Below are 19,687 nucleotides of genomic sequence, written 5' to 3' on the forward strand. Positions count from 1 at the left end.
GGGGTAATGACAATGTTCTGGAATTAGATAGCGGTGATGGTTGCACAACTCTATAAATACATATTTTAAAAGGTCTCCAAAAGAAAAAGTCACCTTCTTTTCTGAGGAGTAATTTTTTATCAAGTATATATGGTTAAAAGAGAGCCCTAGTGCCACAGTGGTTAAAAGCTTGGCTGCTAACCAAAAGGTCGGCAGTTCAAACTCACCCACCGCTCCTTGGACACCCTATGGGGCAGATTCTACTCTGTCCTATAGGGTTGCTGTGGGTCAGAATCAACTCGACAACATCAGGATTTTTTTTAATATGGTAAAAGAAGCCAGTTACAAAAAGCCATGTATATTATTCTATTTATGTGAAATGTTCAGAATAGGCAAATCCATAGAAACAAAGTAGGGACAATCAATTCCTTTATTTTGAACAAGAGTGGTATAAGCCAATGTTTTAGACGCTCTGACTAGAACCTAAACAATTATAACACTAAATGGATCCAAATGTCTACTGCTTTTCCCATTGTGCAAGAAAAGTCTGAATGAAATTACTCTATGAAATATGAACGGAAAATGAAAAGTAATATTTATATTAACATACCTTATATATAATCATTTTAAATGATTAGAAAACTAAGTTAATAAATATATATATACCCATTACTATTTCATCTATAAATAATTTATATTTCTTTATAATCATATAAACTAAAAGTGTTATCATTCAAAATGGGGGAAAATGCACTATTTTGGGGAATCTTCTCATTGGGAATACCAAGGAGACTGATCTATATTCAGAACTGTCTTATATTTGGAACTAAAAGATCCCCGGATCATTCAAAGGTATGCTCAGATCCAGTGATCTTCAGGCCTAAAACAACTGAGTGTCTCCTCTAGAATTTTAAAAAGTGGTTCAAAGTCCAATTCTAAGCACATGTCTCAAGAGAAAACTCAACTCTGTAGAGCGTATCATAACCACAAATTGAGTGAGGTGATTTTATTTGAGAAAAACCAAACCAAACCAAACCCACTGCTGTTGAGTTGATTCCAACTCCTAGCAACCCCGTATGACAGAGCAGAACTGCCCCATAAGGTTTCCGGGGCTGTAATCTTTCAGAAGCAGACGGCCACATCTTTCTCCCACGGAGCAGCTGGTGGGTTCAAACCACTGACCTTTTGGTTAGCAGTCAAGCACTTAACCACTGTGCCACCAGGGCTTCTTATTTGAGAAAAGACAGAACAAATTTAGAATCTTTGACTGTTAGGGAACGAAGGGATCTTAAAGGGTGCTGTCAACTCCCTAATTTTACTGGTGAAATAAAGAAAATGAGATTCAAAGAGGTAAAATGACTGATTCACGATCACACAGCATGAGGACCTGTTGAGCTAAATGGTTCTCATGACTTATTTCTTAGATCCCCCAACAAGCCTATTCATGTACCCACTTTACAGCTAAGGTTTAGAGAGGTCACGTAACTTGTTCAAAGTTACACAGCTAATAAGGGGCAGAGCTGGGACTACATCTCAGGTCTCTCTGACTTCAGATCCAGGAGCTCTTAAGAGTCTTAACCACTTTGCTGTACAAGCCTTCAGCTCCTCATCGGAGCCCTTTGCTGGGAATTACCTGGTTGAAAAACGCATTTAGCTCGTTTGAAATTTCTAAATTAACTTAATTGAAACAGAAGAAAAGACCACTAGAAATTAACAAAAGCAATGACAAAATGAGAAAGAAAGGGGAAAGAGAGCAGATCTGAAATTTTTTAAGTTTTTAAGTACATCTAATTAAAGGCATGGGTTATTGCAAACAGTCAATATTACCTGGTTAATTCTCTCAGTCGAGTCACCTCAGCATCACGCTGACGTAATGTTATTCCTAATATCTGATTTTCCTTTTCAGCAGCTTCTAATTTAAACTGCGAGCTTTTGGCATCGACTAAGGCTTCCTCCAGCTCTAAAACACCCAAAAAATAAGTAAATAAATAAAAGTCAGCTTCCTTATTACTTTTTAAAAATGTGACCGTAACTACAATCCAAATACATACCGATTTTCATCCTTGTTGACTCAATGTCAAATTGCTGTTTATTTTCAAGTATAGTTTGATTTTTCTCTTTGAATATACTGGCAAATTTTTTGTTTTCGTCTTTCTGGTTTTCAATCACTTTTAAGAGCTCCTCATTTTTACTCTGTAGTAACTCCTGACTCTTCAGCGACTCCTGCAACTGATTCTGCAGTGACATGTTCAATGACTGCAGAGAAAATACTGGAAGGCAAAACAGATGGCACAGCTGTTTCCTCACTTTAAAAAGTACGAGCCTGGAAAGATCGGGGGCGGGGGGTTTGGGTTTGTTTTTAAAGGACCAGAATTTACTGATTTTGCTTAGCAACTATATGCTTGAGCAGTTCTGCATAAATAACAAATGTATTTTAAAAACTGACTGGCAGAAGTCATGCCTTTTTCTGCAACTGATACTTTGGGCATTCATTTTTTTGTTTTTTTAAATGAGAATAATATACATACAAAGTAAAACTAATTAAATACCACCAAATATCAGTGACACCAAATAATTCTCAAGGAAGAGTCTCCTCTTACCCACCTCCACTCTCTTTCAGAGGCCATCGCTTCGGTATCTTTCTGGAAAATGCTTTTGCATGTATGTCTTTAAACATAAATGAATCATATTATGCACACCGTGTCTAACCCTGCCTCCCCCGCCCTCCATAAGACTGTTCTTTATTAGCAGAGATCGACCACACTCTTTTTAATGTTTATAAAAGTATCTGGCATCACCCACCTCACAAATACAGCTTTGACTGACCGCTTACCATGTGTGAGGTACCGTATTAGAATCTGGGTATACAGCAGTGTACAAAACAGACATGGTCCCTGCTCTCGTGGAGCTGGTAACAAACAACTATAAATGGTAATAAATGCTCTGAAGGGAACGAGAAGGTAGAGGGACAGAGAATAAAAAGAGAGGAACTACTCAGAGTGGCAAAAGAAAGGTTCGTGGATGGGACGAGTTTTAAACTGGGGCCAGAAGGATGAGTAGAAAGTGGGAGGGGTTCCAGAGGGCAACACCAGAGCCTAGAGGAAAGCCTTGAGATCTCCAAGAGCTTTGTCTTCTTCAGGAACTCGAATGAGACCGGTGTGGCTAGAAAGTGGTAAACAAGGGAGAAAAGGGGGAAATGGAACTCAGTGACATTCAAGAGGTAGGCAGGGCCAAACGATGCAGGGTCACCTTCACCCCAAGTAACTTTTATCTCAAGTACCACGGGAAGCCATTGAAAGTAAAAAGCAGAATAATTTCATAAAAGAACACTCTGGTTCCATAAAAGATGGGGCGGGGGGGACCTTGGAGGAGGAGGACAGAGGAGAGCCAAGACAGGAAGTAGAGAGATGAGTGGTTCGATTAACAGAAGACACTGACTTAGACCAAGCTACTGGTGAAGTTGAACAGTTCTATGCAGTGTTCTGTTGGGTGCTTTGTCAGACAACTTCACACATTTAGAACACTAAGCCTTTGTCATGTATCCCAAAGTCTTCCCCATGTTGATGCTTTTTTTAATGTATTCATAATTTTGCTGTGCAGAAATTTTAAAAAATTTCTGGGGGCATATTTTATCAGCCTTTTCCTTTGTGGCATCTGAGTTTTTGTTAGGTTTAGGAAAGGCTTCCAAGGATACCAAAAGAAAAGCTCTCACCTACTAGAACTATTAGTTTTTTCTTTTCTTTTACTTTAAGCTCTGAGATCCATAAGGACAATGTGGCGGTATCTGCCAAAACTGCAGCTATATAGCTTTTGACCAGCAATTTATCGCTATAAATCTGTCCTATAGAAATGCTCACGCAGATGCACAAAAACACAAGTACAAGGATTTTTATTGCAGCACTGTTTATATTTGGAAAAAAAAGAAGTGCCTACATATATCAGCCAAAAAAAAAAAAACACAAGACCTGTTGCCTCGAGTCAATTCCGACTATTAGCAGAAGTCTTTAAATAAATTATGATACAGCAGCGTAAGAATACCCAAGCAGTTCTTAAAGAAGTGTATTTAGTACAAAAATATCCACTATATATTACGTGAACAAGTGCAAGCTGCAGAAGAATATATACAGTGTGATCTCCTTTTTAAAAGGAAAAAGTACATCTGTAGTTCTATTAGTGCCTGGCAGGTAGTACTTGTGAAATAAATGAATTATATATGAACAGAAGATATCTAATAGGAAACACAGTTTTTATTTTTTGTTTTGTTTGTTGTTTTAAAAACAGGAATATTGTTGAAGAGTGATAACACGGATCTTTTATTTTTGTGTGTTTCTGTATATTATTTGAAATTTTAATGAGTATTATTTCTATCTTTTAAAAAGTTGATTTACCTGTCTGGAGGGGAGATGAGAGGGCAGAGGGGGTTAGAAGCTGGCCAAATGGGCACGAAAACAGAGTGGAGGGAAGGAGTATGCTGTCTCATTAGGAGAAGAGCAATTGGGTTTTAGCAAGATGTATATAAATTTTTATATAAGAGACTGACTTGATTTGTAAACCTTCACTTAGAGCACAATAAAAAATTAAAAAAAAAAAACCACCTAAAAAAAGTTAATTAAGAAAGCCCAATTCTTTATCAACATTTCCAGAGCCACAAAGACTTTAACATCAATCCTTAAAGTTCTTTTACCTACGTTTAAGGTTGCAGTCCAGAGAACCAGATGCCTTCTGAGTTTTTTCTCGTTCTCTAAGTTGTTGGTTCAAAATTCTCACTTGCCTAAAGGAAATTACAAAGAAACACTGAATACAAGAATCCTGAGCCCACTGAACGGTATACATTTGATAGTCTTTATCAAAAAAGAGAAAACAAACCAATGGCAGCCAGGAGGATAGCAGAAGTTCACTTGCCTTCAAAACAAGAGACAAAAAGTCCAATGAACAACAATACTGTTGTTATGGGGCCTAAAGTAATTAAAAAGAAATAGCTCTAGTGGCAGAAAGAGGTCTCAGGAAGATAAGTACACAGGTATCCTCTAAGGTAGGATTAGCTGAGGCTGAAAGAGGGGAGGCCAGGTTAGCCCACGAAGAGATGCTGGGATGGCATAAAACCTCTCCTCACTAGAAAGAAGTTACTTTCTTTTTTCCTCTTTTTTTGTTCCTTTATCTCTTAATGGTTTCTTCTTGCCTTCTATTTCTCTCACTTCCTATTTCCTCTTATTTTCTTCTTGCTTTTCTGTCTCCCTTCTCTGTTGTCTTCATTACTCTAGTTAATCTACTTTAAGATCTGTCACTGAACTAGCACACCTACAGGGACTGACTGCTCTAAGACGTCGGGTTGATATCCCTCACACGGCGAAGATACCGGAAGACAGGAACTCATGCTTCCAATAATTTCTTCATCAGATGGAAAAGTTAATGACCTCATTTAAGTAATGAGAATGTTAATAAGCATGTAGCTGCTTCACAAATAGGAATAAACAAAACATAAAAAAAGTTTTCTTCTAAGACTGTATCGGTGCTAAAAAAAAAGTTATCTCTAGTATCTTTCCAGAATTTTTTTTCCAGTTGCTGGTGAGGCTGATTCTGACTCACGGCGACCCCATGTGTTTCCTTGAAGAACTGTGCTCCATAGGGTTTTCAATGGCGGATTTTTCCGACACAGATTGCCAGGCCTTTCTCCCAAGGCACCTCTGGGTGGACTTGAACCTCCAAACTTCTGGCTAGCAGCCAAGCGCATCAATCATTTGCGCCATCAAAGGGCTCTTTGCCAGAATTACTTACCTGAAAACATTCTGTATTAGAATGTTTATTTTTGTTACAGAATCTAAAACGATAGTACCCTACCTCACACCTTTCACATGTATTAATTCCAGACAGATTAAAAGCTAAACATAAAATATACAAACAAAACCCACCAAAACAAGTATCACGGGGGGAAGCTACCTAATCTTGAAATGGGGAAGGCATTCCTAAGCACGACTCAGAATCTGGCAACTGTCAAGGAACAGAATAAAGAATCTGATTACATCAAAGTCTGAAACTGGCTCTAGAATTAATAGCCTGGAAGAACGTATCTCCTACCTATGTAACAGACAGAGCCCATAACATTTAAAGAGCTCTTATAAACCGGTAAGAAAGGCAAGCCTACCAAAAGTGACAAAGGGTAAGAATGTGCAATTCACATAAGAAACAAAAATGGCCTATAAACCTATGAGAAATGCTCAACGTGACACGAAAAACTACAAATTTAAAACTGGCCGGTTTTGGCCACCAGAATGTCAAAAATAGAAGGAAATAGCGCTCGCTGTTGTAAGGGCATGGGGAAATGAATTACCTCACGTGGCAGGAGTCTATTGGTGCAATGATTCTGGATGACAATTTGGTAGTACCCATCCAAATATAAAACGTTCCTAATCTTTGACAAAATAAGTTTACCTCTAGGGTAATCTAGCCTCAGAAATAGTTGTACCTGTGCAAAGTATCTACAACCTTGTAGACGTATTACAGTGATATTCACAACAGCAAGATTCAATAGTGAAAAGTTCAAAACAACCTAAAATGCTACATGAATTACGGTACATTCATACTACAAAAAACTAATACACATGCATTAGAAAGACAGACATCTACACATACCAACATAGAAAAATTTCCAAGACACATCATGAAGTGAAAAATGCAAGCTGCAGAACAGTATTATAATTATGACCCCATACATTGCTTTTAAAAGCTCTAATATGTGTATATATGTGTGTGCACGTAGTATGTATGCGTAGGGTCATATAAAAGTTTCTGGAAGGAAATGCGCCAATCTGTTAACAGTGGGGAGATAAGTGGAAACTGTATGTGTCGAAGGAAAATTTTCATGTCTTACTCTGTATCTTCTGTATTGTTTTCATTCTTTCACAAAAATATATTATTGTGCAATTAAAATTTAATGAGGACAAAAGCCCTCCAAAATGATAACTGTAATAAAATTCCGATTTTTCTAAAAAGGTTTCCCCTTTACGACAAAGAGTATGCATCTAGGAAAGAGAGCATACACGGGTGACCCACCACTCCAACCAGAATGCTTCTTTTGCTGTTTGCCAGAAAACTCTAAGTGGTAAGGGCCTCTCACATACCAAGCATGAGACAACAGCTTTGCTTGACAACTTTTTGCGTGCCCCTGGTCAGGTTCCTCTCTCTTCCCCACAATCGAAACTTCATTGCTCAGTGGAAGTCTCTCATCCTTACCCACCTCATCTGGTAGAATACTTTCCTATTTTCACTAAAATAGCATGGACTGGGGACAAATGGCTGTCCTTCTGTCCCAGAGCCTACAAATTCATGTGTATGTAGATGAGTCTTCACTTCTTTCTTCTCGTCTCAGGGGCCTCATCTGCTCCCACCTCCTCCTAGTCCCTCAAAGACTGTACTCCTCTATCACTCCCTTTAGCTTTTCATTCAACTTCTCCCTCTTTGCCGACTCATGTGCCCGACCTGAAAAGCGGAGTAAAATTGCTCCCGTATTTCAGAAAGTCTTTCCTCCAACCTAATTGTACCATTAGCTATTCTCTTCCCTCTCATTTCCTGCTTTCAGAGCCAGGTTTTTAAAAAATGAGCGTTCTATAAAAAATGATTCATAATGAATGATGTGTACATAAAAATAAATAGGAAAAGACAATCTTTTAAAAATGGATAGCATTACATATGTTTTTAAAATAGTATGCATTAAATTTACGTACTTAATTTTAACATTTTAATAAAGGAAAACTGCTGATATTTACAAAAAAAATTTTTTTTTCAGTTCACTCATGATTTTCAACATAGCTTATTAAGATAAAATGACATACAATCAACAGCATGTATTTACAGGGTACAATTTGGTAAGTTCTGACACGATGTGATGAGACCATCACCACAATAAAGGTAATGAACATATTTAACACCCCGAAAAGTTTCCTCATGCCCCTTTTTGTGCCCCTTTCCTCCCCAGGCAACCACTGATTTTTAGATTAGCTTGGATTTTCTAGAATTTGATATAAATGGAATCCTACTATATGTACTCTTTTACGACTGGCTTCTTTCACTCATCATGGTTCTGAGATTCATCTGTGCTGTTGCCCGTGTTAATAGTTCCTTCCTTTTTACCGTTTAGTAAACAGAAACCAAACCCAGTGCCATCGAGTCGATTCCAACTCACAGCAACCCTACAGGGCAGAGCAGAACTGCCCCATAGGGTTTCCAAGGAGCGCCTGGTGGATTCGAGCTGCTGACCTTCTGGTTATCAGCCGTAGCACTTAACCGCTGTGCCACCAGGTTTCCTATTGTTGAGAATTCCACGCTATGGATATACCACCATTTGTTTATCTATTCACCTGCTGATGGGCATTTCATGAGCCAGTCTTTGTGTGGACATATGCTTTCAATTCTCTTGAGTAAAAACCTAGGAGTGAAAAAGTTGGGTCATAAGGCAGACAAATGGTTAATTTTTAAGAAATGGCCAAACGGTTTTCCAAAATGGTTGTACTATTTTACGTTCTCACCAGCTGAGTTATGAGACTTCCAGTTCCTTTATATCTTCACCAACACGTGGTCAGTCTTTTTTAACTGTAGCCATCCTAGCAGGTACATGTAGCCCTACTGGCACGGTGGTAAAGCATTTGGCTGCTAACCAAAAGGTCGGCAGTTTGAATCCACCAGCAGCTCCTTGGAAACCCCATGGGGCAGTTCTACTCTGTCCTACTGGGTTGCTGAGTTGGAATCCACTAGACGGCAGTGGGTTTCTGGAAGGGTAGCACATTAAGGGGTCAATAGCAATGGGTTTTGTTTTGTTTTGTTTAGTAGGTATATAGTGGTATCTCTGATTAATGATGGTGAGCATCTTTACATATGTTTGTTTGATAGCCATATAGCTTTTCTGATGAAGTGTCTGTTCACGTATTTTGCCCACTTTAAAATTGGGTATTTGTCTTATTATTGAGTTGTAATCGTTCTTTATATATTCTAAGTACAAGTCCTTTACCAAATGTGTGTTTTGCAAATATCTTCTTCCAGTTTGTGGTAGTAGCAGTGTTAGTTTGAAGAGCAAAAGTTTTTAATTTTGATGATGTTCAATTTTTTTCTTTGCTACTTTAGAATTTTGTGCTGTATGTAAGAAATCTTTCCCAACTCAAGCTCACTAAGATTTTCTATTTTTTAATTCTATAAGTTTTATAGTTTTAACATATTAAAATTTGTGATCCATTTCAAGTCAATTTTTGTATATGGTGTAAGGTAAAGGCTGAGGTTCACTTTTTTTTTTTAAATATTGCTCTCCAATTGTTCCACCTCTATTTACTGAAACAACTATTCTTTTGTTTAAAAAAAACAAAAAACCAGCGTCCACACATGTGAGACTTGTTTCTGGATTCTTTGTTGTTTCACTATTTGTCTACTTTTATATCAATGCCACAATGTCTTTTACTGTAACATTATGTCTTAAAATCAGATGGTACCAACTTTGTTCTCCTTTCCCAAAGCTGTTTTGATTCTTCTACGTTCTTTGAATTTCCATATATATTTTAGAATCAGCTTTCAAGAAAAAAGCCTGCTAGGGTTTTCAGTGGAACTACATAGAATCTATAGCTCAGTTTAGAGAACAGATACCTTAACAATAAGTCTTAGCATCTCTGGACCTGGCATATCTCTCGTTTATATAGGTCTTCTTTAATTTCTCTCAGCAGTGTTTCATTGTTTGTAATGTATGGGACTTACATATCTTTTATCAAATTTATTCCTATTTTTTGATGTTACTGTAAATGGTATTGATTTTAAATTTCATTTCAAATTGTTTGTTGCTACTACACCGAAACACAATTGATTTTTGTATATTCATCAAGTATTCTGCAAACTTGCTAAACTCAAATGAGTTCTGGTTCTAGTAACTTTGTGTAATATCCATAAGATTTTCTATAAAGACTATACTGTCATCTGTAAATATGACAGTTTTATTTATTCCTTTGCAATGGGGCTGGGTTGTATTTTTTCTTACCTTATTGCACTGGTTAGTATCTCTAGGAAAACGTTAAGTAGAGAGAATCATCGTTATTTGCTGGATATCATTCAGACTCTTTTTTTTAGCATATATACAGACAAAAACAAATAGCTAAACAGAATTTCTAAATAATGAGATAGTATTAAAATATTATTTTAAAATATCACTATTGAATTTAGGATTACATGATTTTAACCATAAAAAGTAAAACCAGAACTGATAAATGTTAGCCAATATTTTTTACTTCAAGAAATGTTAATTCCTAAATAGATTAAAATTAAGAAAATAGGACACGGAAAATATTAAGAGTTTGGAATTTATATCGTCAGGATTACGAACACATTCTATGCTGTAACTATAATTCCCATAGTTGTCTAATCTTGGCTCTACCTAAAAATAGATTCCCTGGTCATCTCTAGTCCACTCCGTTATTTGCACTCATCTCTTGGCTGACTGGACTTTGCCGTGCAAGTTTTTTGTTGTCATTTTTTTAAAGGAGCCCAAGAACTCAGGACCTTCTTTCCAAAGTTCTCACACATTTGAGAACGCGACTGCTGCCTTTACAGTAGAAGGGCTGCTGCGCCGCATATGAGATTCTTGGGGCGTATTTTCTTTCCCTTTGAACTTTGTAAATGCTGTTCTATGATCCTCTGGCAACTATTATTGTTGCGCGAGCCTGAGGACAGCCTGATATTTGCTTTTTCTTTTGGAGTGTCTATAAAAATTATTGTTTTTTATTGTTAAAGTGTAATAACTTTACCAGCATATGTCTTGATACTGTTTTGCACAGTTTTTCCTGGGACCCTGCATGTCCTCTTAATCTGCAGGGACAAATTCTTAGATGAGTAAACCTCTCTGTACCTATTTATCTTTAATAATGTTTCTGACCCATTTGTTCTGTGCTCTCTTCCAGGAACATCAATTACGCCAATCTGCATCTCTTTTGTTTCTCTTCCATAGGTATCACGGTTTTTATAATAATTTTTAGACCATTCTTTTTCCACTTTGATTTCTTCAAGATTATCCACTATGAATTTAGTCATTTAATAAGTATTTATCAGAGTAAGTGCTAGGTACTCTTCTCATACTGGAGATATACCAGCAAACAAAAGACAAAAATTCACCCTTCAGACTACTTGGGTTCTAGTGGAATATACTATTCCTGACTTCATTTTGTTTATTTGTCATTATTTTTTGTTGCTTTTTCTAATGGGGCTTTCCTTTCATAATATTTTTATGCTTCTCTCTTATTTTCCTGAGCTTACCTAATACTTATTTTCTTCTACTGTTTTATCTTCTTCAAGCCATCTCTCCCTCTTTCTACAAGAGATTCTATTGTTTTTAATTTCCTTGAGACTAGGGAATACTTCTAATTTTTCCTGCAGTTTTTTTTTTTTTTTCTTTTTTGGTTACTTGTCTTATGATGTTTATACCTGCCCTACATTTGTACCTTTTGTCAGTTTATTTGAATGTTATACAAGTATCTCTCCTTCTATAATGTTTTTTTCTCCTAGTTTTCCTGCTACCTCCCTACCTGCTCCTTCTCAGTTTCTTTCATGGACTCCTCGTCCTCTGTTCTTTCTTTAAAAAGCTGTTATTCTCCAACAATTCACTCTGGGCTGTATTCACACTTTTTGCCTTCTCGATAACAAATCACTCGCTTTTGGTTACGCTACCTCTAGTGCCTAGAACAGTGCCAGATCTACAGTGAAAGCTCAATTAAAAAACTGTTGAATGAATAACTCCCGTGTACATTTCAATCCTGAATCTTGTTCCTGTGCTTCAGACCCGTACCCCAGGCTCCTACCCCTAGATGCTTCACATGATGCATTCAGCACACCTAAACCTCACTGGCCCTCCTAACTCAAAAATAAAATCAAAAACAAACAAACGAATTTAGTCCTCTTCTAACAGCATCTGTCTAGAGGAATTCTGTTACCATCTGTCAAATTATCCTTCCTCTCACTCCCATTTCAGTTTTTTCTTCTGCGTAAGTACATAATGGTCTCATGTCTAAATCTAAAACCAGGAAATGGTCATGAATTCTAACTTCCCCTATAAATACTAAGGCACTCTCTAGCTCAATGGTTCTTAACTAGAGGTAGTTCCATAGCTCCCTAACCCCTTTCCAGGAAATCTGGGAATGTGCAGGAGATCTTGGCGGTCAAAATGGTGGGGGGGGGGGGGGCACTACAGACACGTAGTGGGTGGATACCAGGGAGGCTAAACATTGGGCACTTGCCATGAGTCCCACAAAACAAAAAACTGTCCAGCCCCAAATGCTATAGAAACCGTGCACCTAGCTATTTTTTATTTTTAAGCCACAAGATGGCAATAAACTCAAAGGAAGTTCTGAAAGATCACTTTTCTGGCTAAAAAGAAACATGTCGTTTCTAAATGTCCAAACAGGAAAAAATGTTTTTGTGATTGAAAATGATGAAAAACACTTTTAAGTGAGGCTATGCATTCCAATAATCATTTGTAATGGAGATTACGAATGATTCTTTCCAAATAAAAATAAAAGTTACCAAAATGACACAAAAATTCCCATATTTCTACTGAAAACCTCCTTCTACTAAAAGGGGCAGATGTGACAAACTAATTTTCAATAATTTCATCTTTTAGAAGGTCAAGTAAACAACAGTGCCAATAGCATGATATGTAATCTAAAGACACAGTGCCAAAAAGCTCTGATGCGAAGTCTCAAGAATGAGGTCAGACATCGAAATGATTTTTTTTTTAATTGTGCTTTAGGTCAGAGTTTATAGCTCAAGTTAACTTCTCATCCAAAAATTTATACACATATTGTTTTGTGACATTGGGTGCAATCCCTACAATGTGACAGCACACTCCTCCTTTCCACCCTGGGTTCCCCAAGTCCATTAGACTAGTTCTCGTCCTTTCCTGCCTTCTCATCCTGTTTTTTGGACAGGCGCTGCCCATTTAGTCTCATATATCTGATTGAACTAAGAAGCATGTTTCCTCAAGTGTATTATTTTTTGTTTTATAGCCTTATCTAATCTTTGAAGAGCAAGCTTTGGGAATGTTTTCAGTTCTGGGTTAACAGAGCATCCAGGGGCTATAGTTTGAGGGGTCACCCCAGTCTCTGTCAGACCATTAAGTCTGGTCTTTTTATGTGAATTTACAAACTGGTATCTTTTTAAAAAAGTAATACCAAGCAGTGACATAAGGCAGTACATCTCATTTTCTTGAGTAGCTTACAGAATTATTGATATTTCCCACCATGACAACTTTAAAATAAATTCTATTCTGAGACTAAGTTCTGATATGCTTATTTAAGAAACCGATTATATTATTGCCACACCTTTAAACAATATACTGATTTACTTTGAAGGCTTAGTTTAGTCATTTGTTTCCCAAAATACACCTAGATGTTGAACTACAAATAAATTAATCTCTACTTCCCAGCAGAGACAGTGCAGAGGTCTAGAAGTTCAGAACACTGTGCTCTAAAATCAAACTGCCTGCATTTGAGCCTTGACTCTGCCACACCTCATAGGTAGGTGATGTTGGGCAAGTTATATAATCTTTCTGTGCCTTGGTTTCCTCATTTGTAAATTAGAATAACGTAATACCTACTTCACAGCACTCTTAAGGATTTAAAGAGGTGGCACATATAAAGAACAATAGTGCCTGGCACATAACAAATATTCAATAAGTGTTAGTAGTGGTATTTGCTGTTTATTATCCTTATTATTTATTCTGGTTTTTGGAAAATTAATGCTAGTATGGGGATCCCTTAGGTCAGAAACGAAGAAAGTGTTATCTGAATTTACAGCCAACAACTCCATCTTTTATCACGGTATCTAGAGAAATAATCCTAAGCAAGGAGACCTCACTAGGTGTCATGCCTTTGCGGGCTCCAGGTCCGTACAACTACACCACTCTCCAATTAGGAAGCCTATTTTATTGCTTTCCAAGTTCCTGAAACTGTTCGTTCAGGCCCCATCTTGTACAATGCCCACAGCTGATGAGGCTGTGATGTCCTCTCAGGGCACACTCACACTACAGTGCTGCGGAAGCAGCTGAAAATGCCCTCCAAGCCTCTGCAGACTATTTTAATAAATGGACCCTCGAGTGGTGGCTTGGTGGCACCAATGGAACATTCAAAGTAAATACATCATTAATAGCATATGGGTGATTTCCTATATTCCAAGATAAGATCTCTGAGTTACATCTTTCCTGAACAAATTAAGAATATGATTTCAACAGAAATGAAGATGGCCAAATGGGGGGAAAAAAAAAAATCTAAGCGTTAAAGGAGCTTTTGCTACCTCTGAGTGTGGTGGGGCTACTAGTGCTTACCCACCTCAGGTTCTCCTTTCCTTCCCAGGCACATGGGAAGTATGAGAAGAGTCTATGTCCTAGACCCTTATATTAGTAGGTAGTGCCATGTGCCTCGTTTTCACCTAAAAAATACAAGCAGAAGTGACACCATGACTTCTCAGTTGAGGCACGTAAGAGTTGGCATGCCATATCCATGTTCTCTTTTTCTTGCAAAACACAAACTGAGACAGTGGCCTCATAAAACAGAGGAAGCCTGGATCCTGAGCCACATGACAAAAAAGAGCTGTCGGTGACCCATGTTGGTCTTGGCATGAGGGAGAAATAAACTTTTGCTGTGCTATGCCACTGACATTTTGGAGTTTCTTAATGCAGTGTAGCCTAGCCGAGCCTGACAAATGCACTGAGGTACTTCATTTTCCTCTCAACACACTACCAACCAAGCGACAAGAGAGGTAAAAGAGGTGGGAGAAAATATATACTAGTGCATAGAAGACATGGAAGACTTAGAGAATGCTGGCAATCTTTGGAAAATGAGCAAGCAAAAGTAGAATCATGTTAAGACAGCAAATCTATGCTCCTTTTGGAGTCCTAGATATCCCATCTGGCACCTATGGTCTGACCATGGAACGTCTCTGCATACAAGATGAAAATACTCAAAGATCAATTCTTACCTGCGCAACTGAGCATTTTCACTTCTCAGTGGTTGCATGGCCAAGGCTATTTCAACTTGAATATTTGTGTTTCCACTTATTGTTGGAAGCAGAGATATGCATGCCTCCAATTCTGTAACCAACCTCTGAATTTCCGAATCTCCTATAAAAGGCAGAAGAACGGAGTAAAAACAATATTGTAAATCATTTTTGGGAAGGCTATTAGTATGTATTAGTATGTATTACTAAAAAAAAGAAAATTTTTATAGATATGTACATATTTGCATAAATAAATTCAACTCAATTATTTACACATCTCATTTTCCTCTTTCTTGCGGCCTACGTTTACTTACTCAGAAGAGTTCTAAAAATATTAAGGTCAGTAAATTAATTAAGCATAAATCACAGGATTATCATACTAGTGGTTTTCTTCAGTTGAAGAGTCTCGTAGGAAGGTAGCATATCTACCAGTTCACATGGAAACCCTGGTGGCATAGCGGTTAAGTGCAACAGCTGCTAACCAAGAGGCTGGCAGTTCAAATCCACCAGGCGCTCCTTGGAAACTCTATGGGGGCAGTTCTATCCTGTCCTATAAGGTTGCTGTGAGTCGGAATCGACTCGATGGCAGTGGGTTTGGTTTTTTTTTTTTGGTTTTGACCAGTTCGCGTTTACCAAAGGACAATATTGGACTCCTATGACCACTTGCAGTGGTAGCATTTATAACACAACCTTTGGTTCTGGCATAAACAAATAATTTACCTTAGATGATTCATTTGGCAAAATAGTGTGTGAGGGTCTGCTAAGATTAGGTTTCATTCTTTAATTTTATAATGCTAGATTTAACACAGCCAGCCACACCTCACTTGATGTGGCATCGAATGCAGTACCATTCCTGCTATTAGCTGTGGGGAGTGGATGTTTCTGGAGGTGGCAAGCAGGTACAGGTGGAAGGTGGGTATTAGATCTTTGGTCCTTTTATTGTTATCGTTCCCTCATACCCTTTCAAATCACTGAACTGAAAGCATCTGAGAATTATAATATTAACTGTGTGATATCCAAAAGAGGTAGAAAGTATATTCTAAGTGTCATGGATTGAATGTGTCCCCCAAAATTATCTGTCAACTTGGCTATGTCATGATTCCCTGTATTGTGAGATTGTCTGCCATTTTGTCCTCTGATGGGATATTGCTGTGTGTTGTAAATCTTGCCTCTATGATGTTAATGAGGCAGGACTCGATCTACACAATTAGGTTGTGTTTTAAGCTAATCTCTTTTGAGATATTAAAAAAAGGAGCCAGCAGAGAGACATGGGGACCTCGTACCACCAAGAAAGCAACGCCAGGAGCACAGCGCGTCCTTTGGACTTGCAGTTCCTATGCAGAGAAGCTTGTAGTCCAGGGGATTATTGATGACAAGGCGCTTTCTCCAGAGCCGACAGAAACAGAAAGCCTTCCCCTGGAGCTGATGCCCTGAGTTTGGACTTCTAGCCTACTGGACTGTGACAGAATAAACTTCTGTTTGTTGAAGCCACCCACTTGTGGTATTTCTGTTATAGCTGCCCCAGATAGCTAAGACACTAAGTTACAAAAATTACTCAATTCCACAGGGTATTTTAACACCCTGATAAAAAAACACATGAACACAGGAGACAACCGTGTCCTATGACCACGCAATCCTCTACCAACCCTGTGCGTGTAGAACAGTTTTGCTTATGGGCTTCAGAGTCAGAGACTTGGGCTCCACCGCTTTCTACGAATGTAACGTTAGTCAAACTATTTAACTGTTAAAGATGAATGCAAAATATCTCATTAATAACTTTTTTATATTGATTACATGTTAATATTTTAGATATATTGGGCTAAATAAAATACATTATTTAAAAAAATTTGTTAACTTTTCTAGCTTGGGTTTCTTCATGGTTGAATGAAGATAATAACAGTACCTCACAGGGCTGCTGATAGGATTAAATGAGATAATGTTCTCTAAGCCTCAAATTTCTCATCTGTAAGGTGGAGTCAATAATAATACCTCACAGGGTTGCTGTGAGGATTAAATGAGATAATGAATATAAAACAGCACAGTGCCAGGCACATAGTAAGTGTTCAATAAATAAGAGCTATTATTGTTACTGTTATTATTATTGTTACCATGAAGAAGTATTAACAGAATGTTAATAAATTAAAGGTCTGAAAACTCATGAATTTTAACATATTGAAGATTTGGATTAATGGTGCTGTTTTCCTACAGGTACATTTTGAATTGGTATTTTTTTGTCAGTTGGCAAATATTCAATCAGTGCTTCTACTATCTATTACTGTTTACCAGGATAACAAATCTGTAACACACTTCAAGTCATTACTTTAGAAAATACATACATAACGAAAACAAATGAATAAGACCTGACTCAAATATCACATAAAGTCCACCTAAGACATTTCTCATGATTTAATTCAAAAAATCCTTAGAGAGAACTGAAAAGAGCGTTACGGTAAAAGGTTCTGGCTACCTCTCAAAGTTAGATTTGTGAAGCAAAATAATAGGCAGTTACTAAAGAAGCGATGGATACCCCTCAGCCAAAGGCTAGACAGGCCCATAAAACAAAACGAGACTAAATGGGCGCACCAACCCAAGGGCAAGGACGAGAAGGCAGAAGGGGACAGGAAAGCCGGTAATGGAGAACCCAAGGTCAAGAAGGGGAGAGTGTTGACATGTCCTGCAGTTGGCTTCCAATGTAACAGAACAATGTACATATTAATCATTTAAGGAGAAACTAATATGCTCTGTAAACCTTTATCTAAAGCACAATTTAAAAACAAAAAGAAGAAGAAGTGATGGGGTAAAAATCTCTATACCTTTTTCAAGTGGGAAAAATAATTTACTCCAGGGAATTAATCATCTTTAGGGGGCCTCTGACCCCTAAAATTTTATCTCCACAAATTCTCTTTCATTAAATCTTTTCAAGGTCTCTTTGGCTCAAGTAGAATGAATGTATACTTGCAAGCAAAAGAATGTGTGATATTCCCTAATACATTTCAAATTCATGGGCATAAAACAGGCAGAACTCACTTCCTTACTGGCTTAAGACACAGTTCTGTGGAAAATACCCCAAACTCCAGGTTGATTATTCTAAATTCCAGTGATGGCTATGTAGTATGCCCTGCTATTTAGCATGCCACCATGCTACAGAAAAATATAAAGAGAGTGCCCAGCTACCTTGTTCTCCTAGCAGGGCCTTGAGCTCTCCCAACAAATACTTTATAGTTCTAACTTTTTCAGTAGTCTGGTTCACATTTTTTGCCCTCTGGGCATCCTTGACGGTTCTTGCCTCTCGCACATGTATGTTTAAATCCTTTCCTTCACTTGTGGCTTCTCCAATATGCTCCCTGGCACATTTCCTTTCATTAGTGGCCAAGAAAGCCGGCTGTGTTCGGGCAGGGCTTTGGTGTGTCTGACTGTCCGGACCAGTTTCTTGTCCATGAGAACGCAACAGAGACATATATGTTTGGAGACATTTTAGTAGGTCTGCATCCTTAGAGACTGCTTGTGGTGGCAGAATTTCACCTCCAAGCCCCAGCTGCTGATATGCTGGAGCTGCCGATTTATCAGTTCTGGGCAGACTACATGGAAGTCCGGGACTGGTCCTAAAGGAATTCCTTGGAACACCAGTAGAGTTCACAGAAACTGTTTTACCTTCTGATGCACACTGGTTGTCACTATCAATCTGAACTTCCTAAAGAAAGAAAAAAATAAGTTAACTCTTCAAAAGTATAAGCATGGGCTTGCAGGCATTGGCTAGAATCAACTCAAATCAGAAATATGAGAAAATGACTTTTTGCATGACAGAGTTACAAGTGACCAGTGACTAAACTACATTTCTCCTCAGTAAAGATTCTAGTTTTTTAAAGCTTAATGAGTTCACTCTGCAACATAGGAAGATTGTAAGGCTGTGACTAAGATAGATTGTTTGCCAATACCGCAAATGGTTCAAAGGCACCAAAAATTAGTTGTGTTCAACAATTCCACTTTGGGAAACTACAAGAAAAGAAGTTCAAACACAAAAAAAGCTTTTGCATAAACATACCTGCAGAAATGTTACAATAGTAAAAAACATGTCTAACCACTGGGGAGTAGTCACACCAGCCTATGGTATAGCCACTGAATACAGTAATCACTGCTTGTTACAAATTTACAAAAGGCATATTTTAATAGAGAAACATGCTTACAATAAATGTTCAGTGAAAAAAGCAGTATATGAAACTATATAAAATTTAATTATAAGTGTATTTTAAAAAGAAAGCAGACTTAACGACAACAACCAAAGAAGCCAGAAAACAAACCCTCGCAGAGAATTAAACGACTGGAAAGCAGTCCATCGGTGTGTTAACAGAGACTGTGCTGGGTGATTTCTTTTTTCTACTGTTCTCCACACCTCTCGCCCTTCCCTGCCCGCTTTCTACCCTTAATAAATAGGCATTTCTCTAATAAAACATAAACTTAAAAAAAATAATAAGTCTTTACATCCTACCACGTTAAGATACAATCAGTACATTCAACTTTCCTTACTAAGATGACAATTTCTACAAGCAAATCATTCCTTGTATAGTATAAAAACTGTACCCACAGAATGAACCACCGCAGGGCAGGGTGGCCGTGGAGGTGACTGGGCTGGGTTGGAGGTAGATAAGCCATAACTAGAGCGTGGAGTTGCCGGAGATTCTAAAAGGTAAGAGGGAGAGAA

General features: G+C 37.9%; 1 protein-coding gene across 2 annotated transcripts in view; it reads right to left on the reverse strand.

Annotated features, from left to right (window-relative positions):
- The window catches only part of CCDC14 (coiled-coil domain containing 14), a 48,371-nt gene that overhangs the window by 7,034 nt on the left and 21,650 nt on the right, over positions 1–19,687 (reverse strand). Inside the window, exons 7-12 of one of the 2 annotated variants that reach the window (XM_064291828.1) lie at positions 19,571–19,665; positions 18,640–18,679; positions 14,971–15,112; positions 4,668–4,750; positions 2,031–2,249; positions 1,807–1,939 (exon numbers count right to left, since the gene is read on the reverse strand). In XM_064291828.1, the coding sequence (XP_064147898.1) occupies positions 1,807–1,939; positions 2,031–2,249; positions 4,668–4,750; positions 14,971–15,112; positions 18,640–18,679; positions 19,571–19,665 (712 nt within the window). Of the gene's footprint in view, positions 1–1,806; positions 1,940–2,030; positions 2,250–4,667; positions 4,751–14,970; positions 15,113–18,162; positions 18,680–19,570; positions 19,666–19,687 lie in introns of both variants that reach the window. The other variant, XM_064291799.1, reaches the window with a different exon arrangement.

Source organism: Loxodonta africana, chromosome 1 (genome assembly GCF_030014295.1).
Source record: "Loxodonta africana isolate mLoxAfr1 chromosome 1, mLoxAfr1.hap2, whole genome shotgun sequence".
NCBI classification, from domain to species: Eukaryota; Metazoa; Chordata; class Mammalia; order Proboscidea; family Elephantidae; genus Loxodonta; species Loxodonta africana.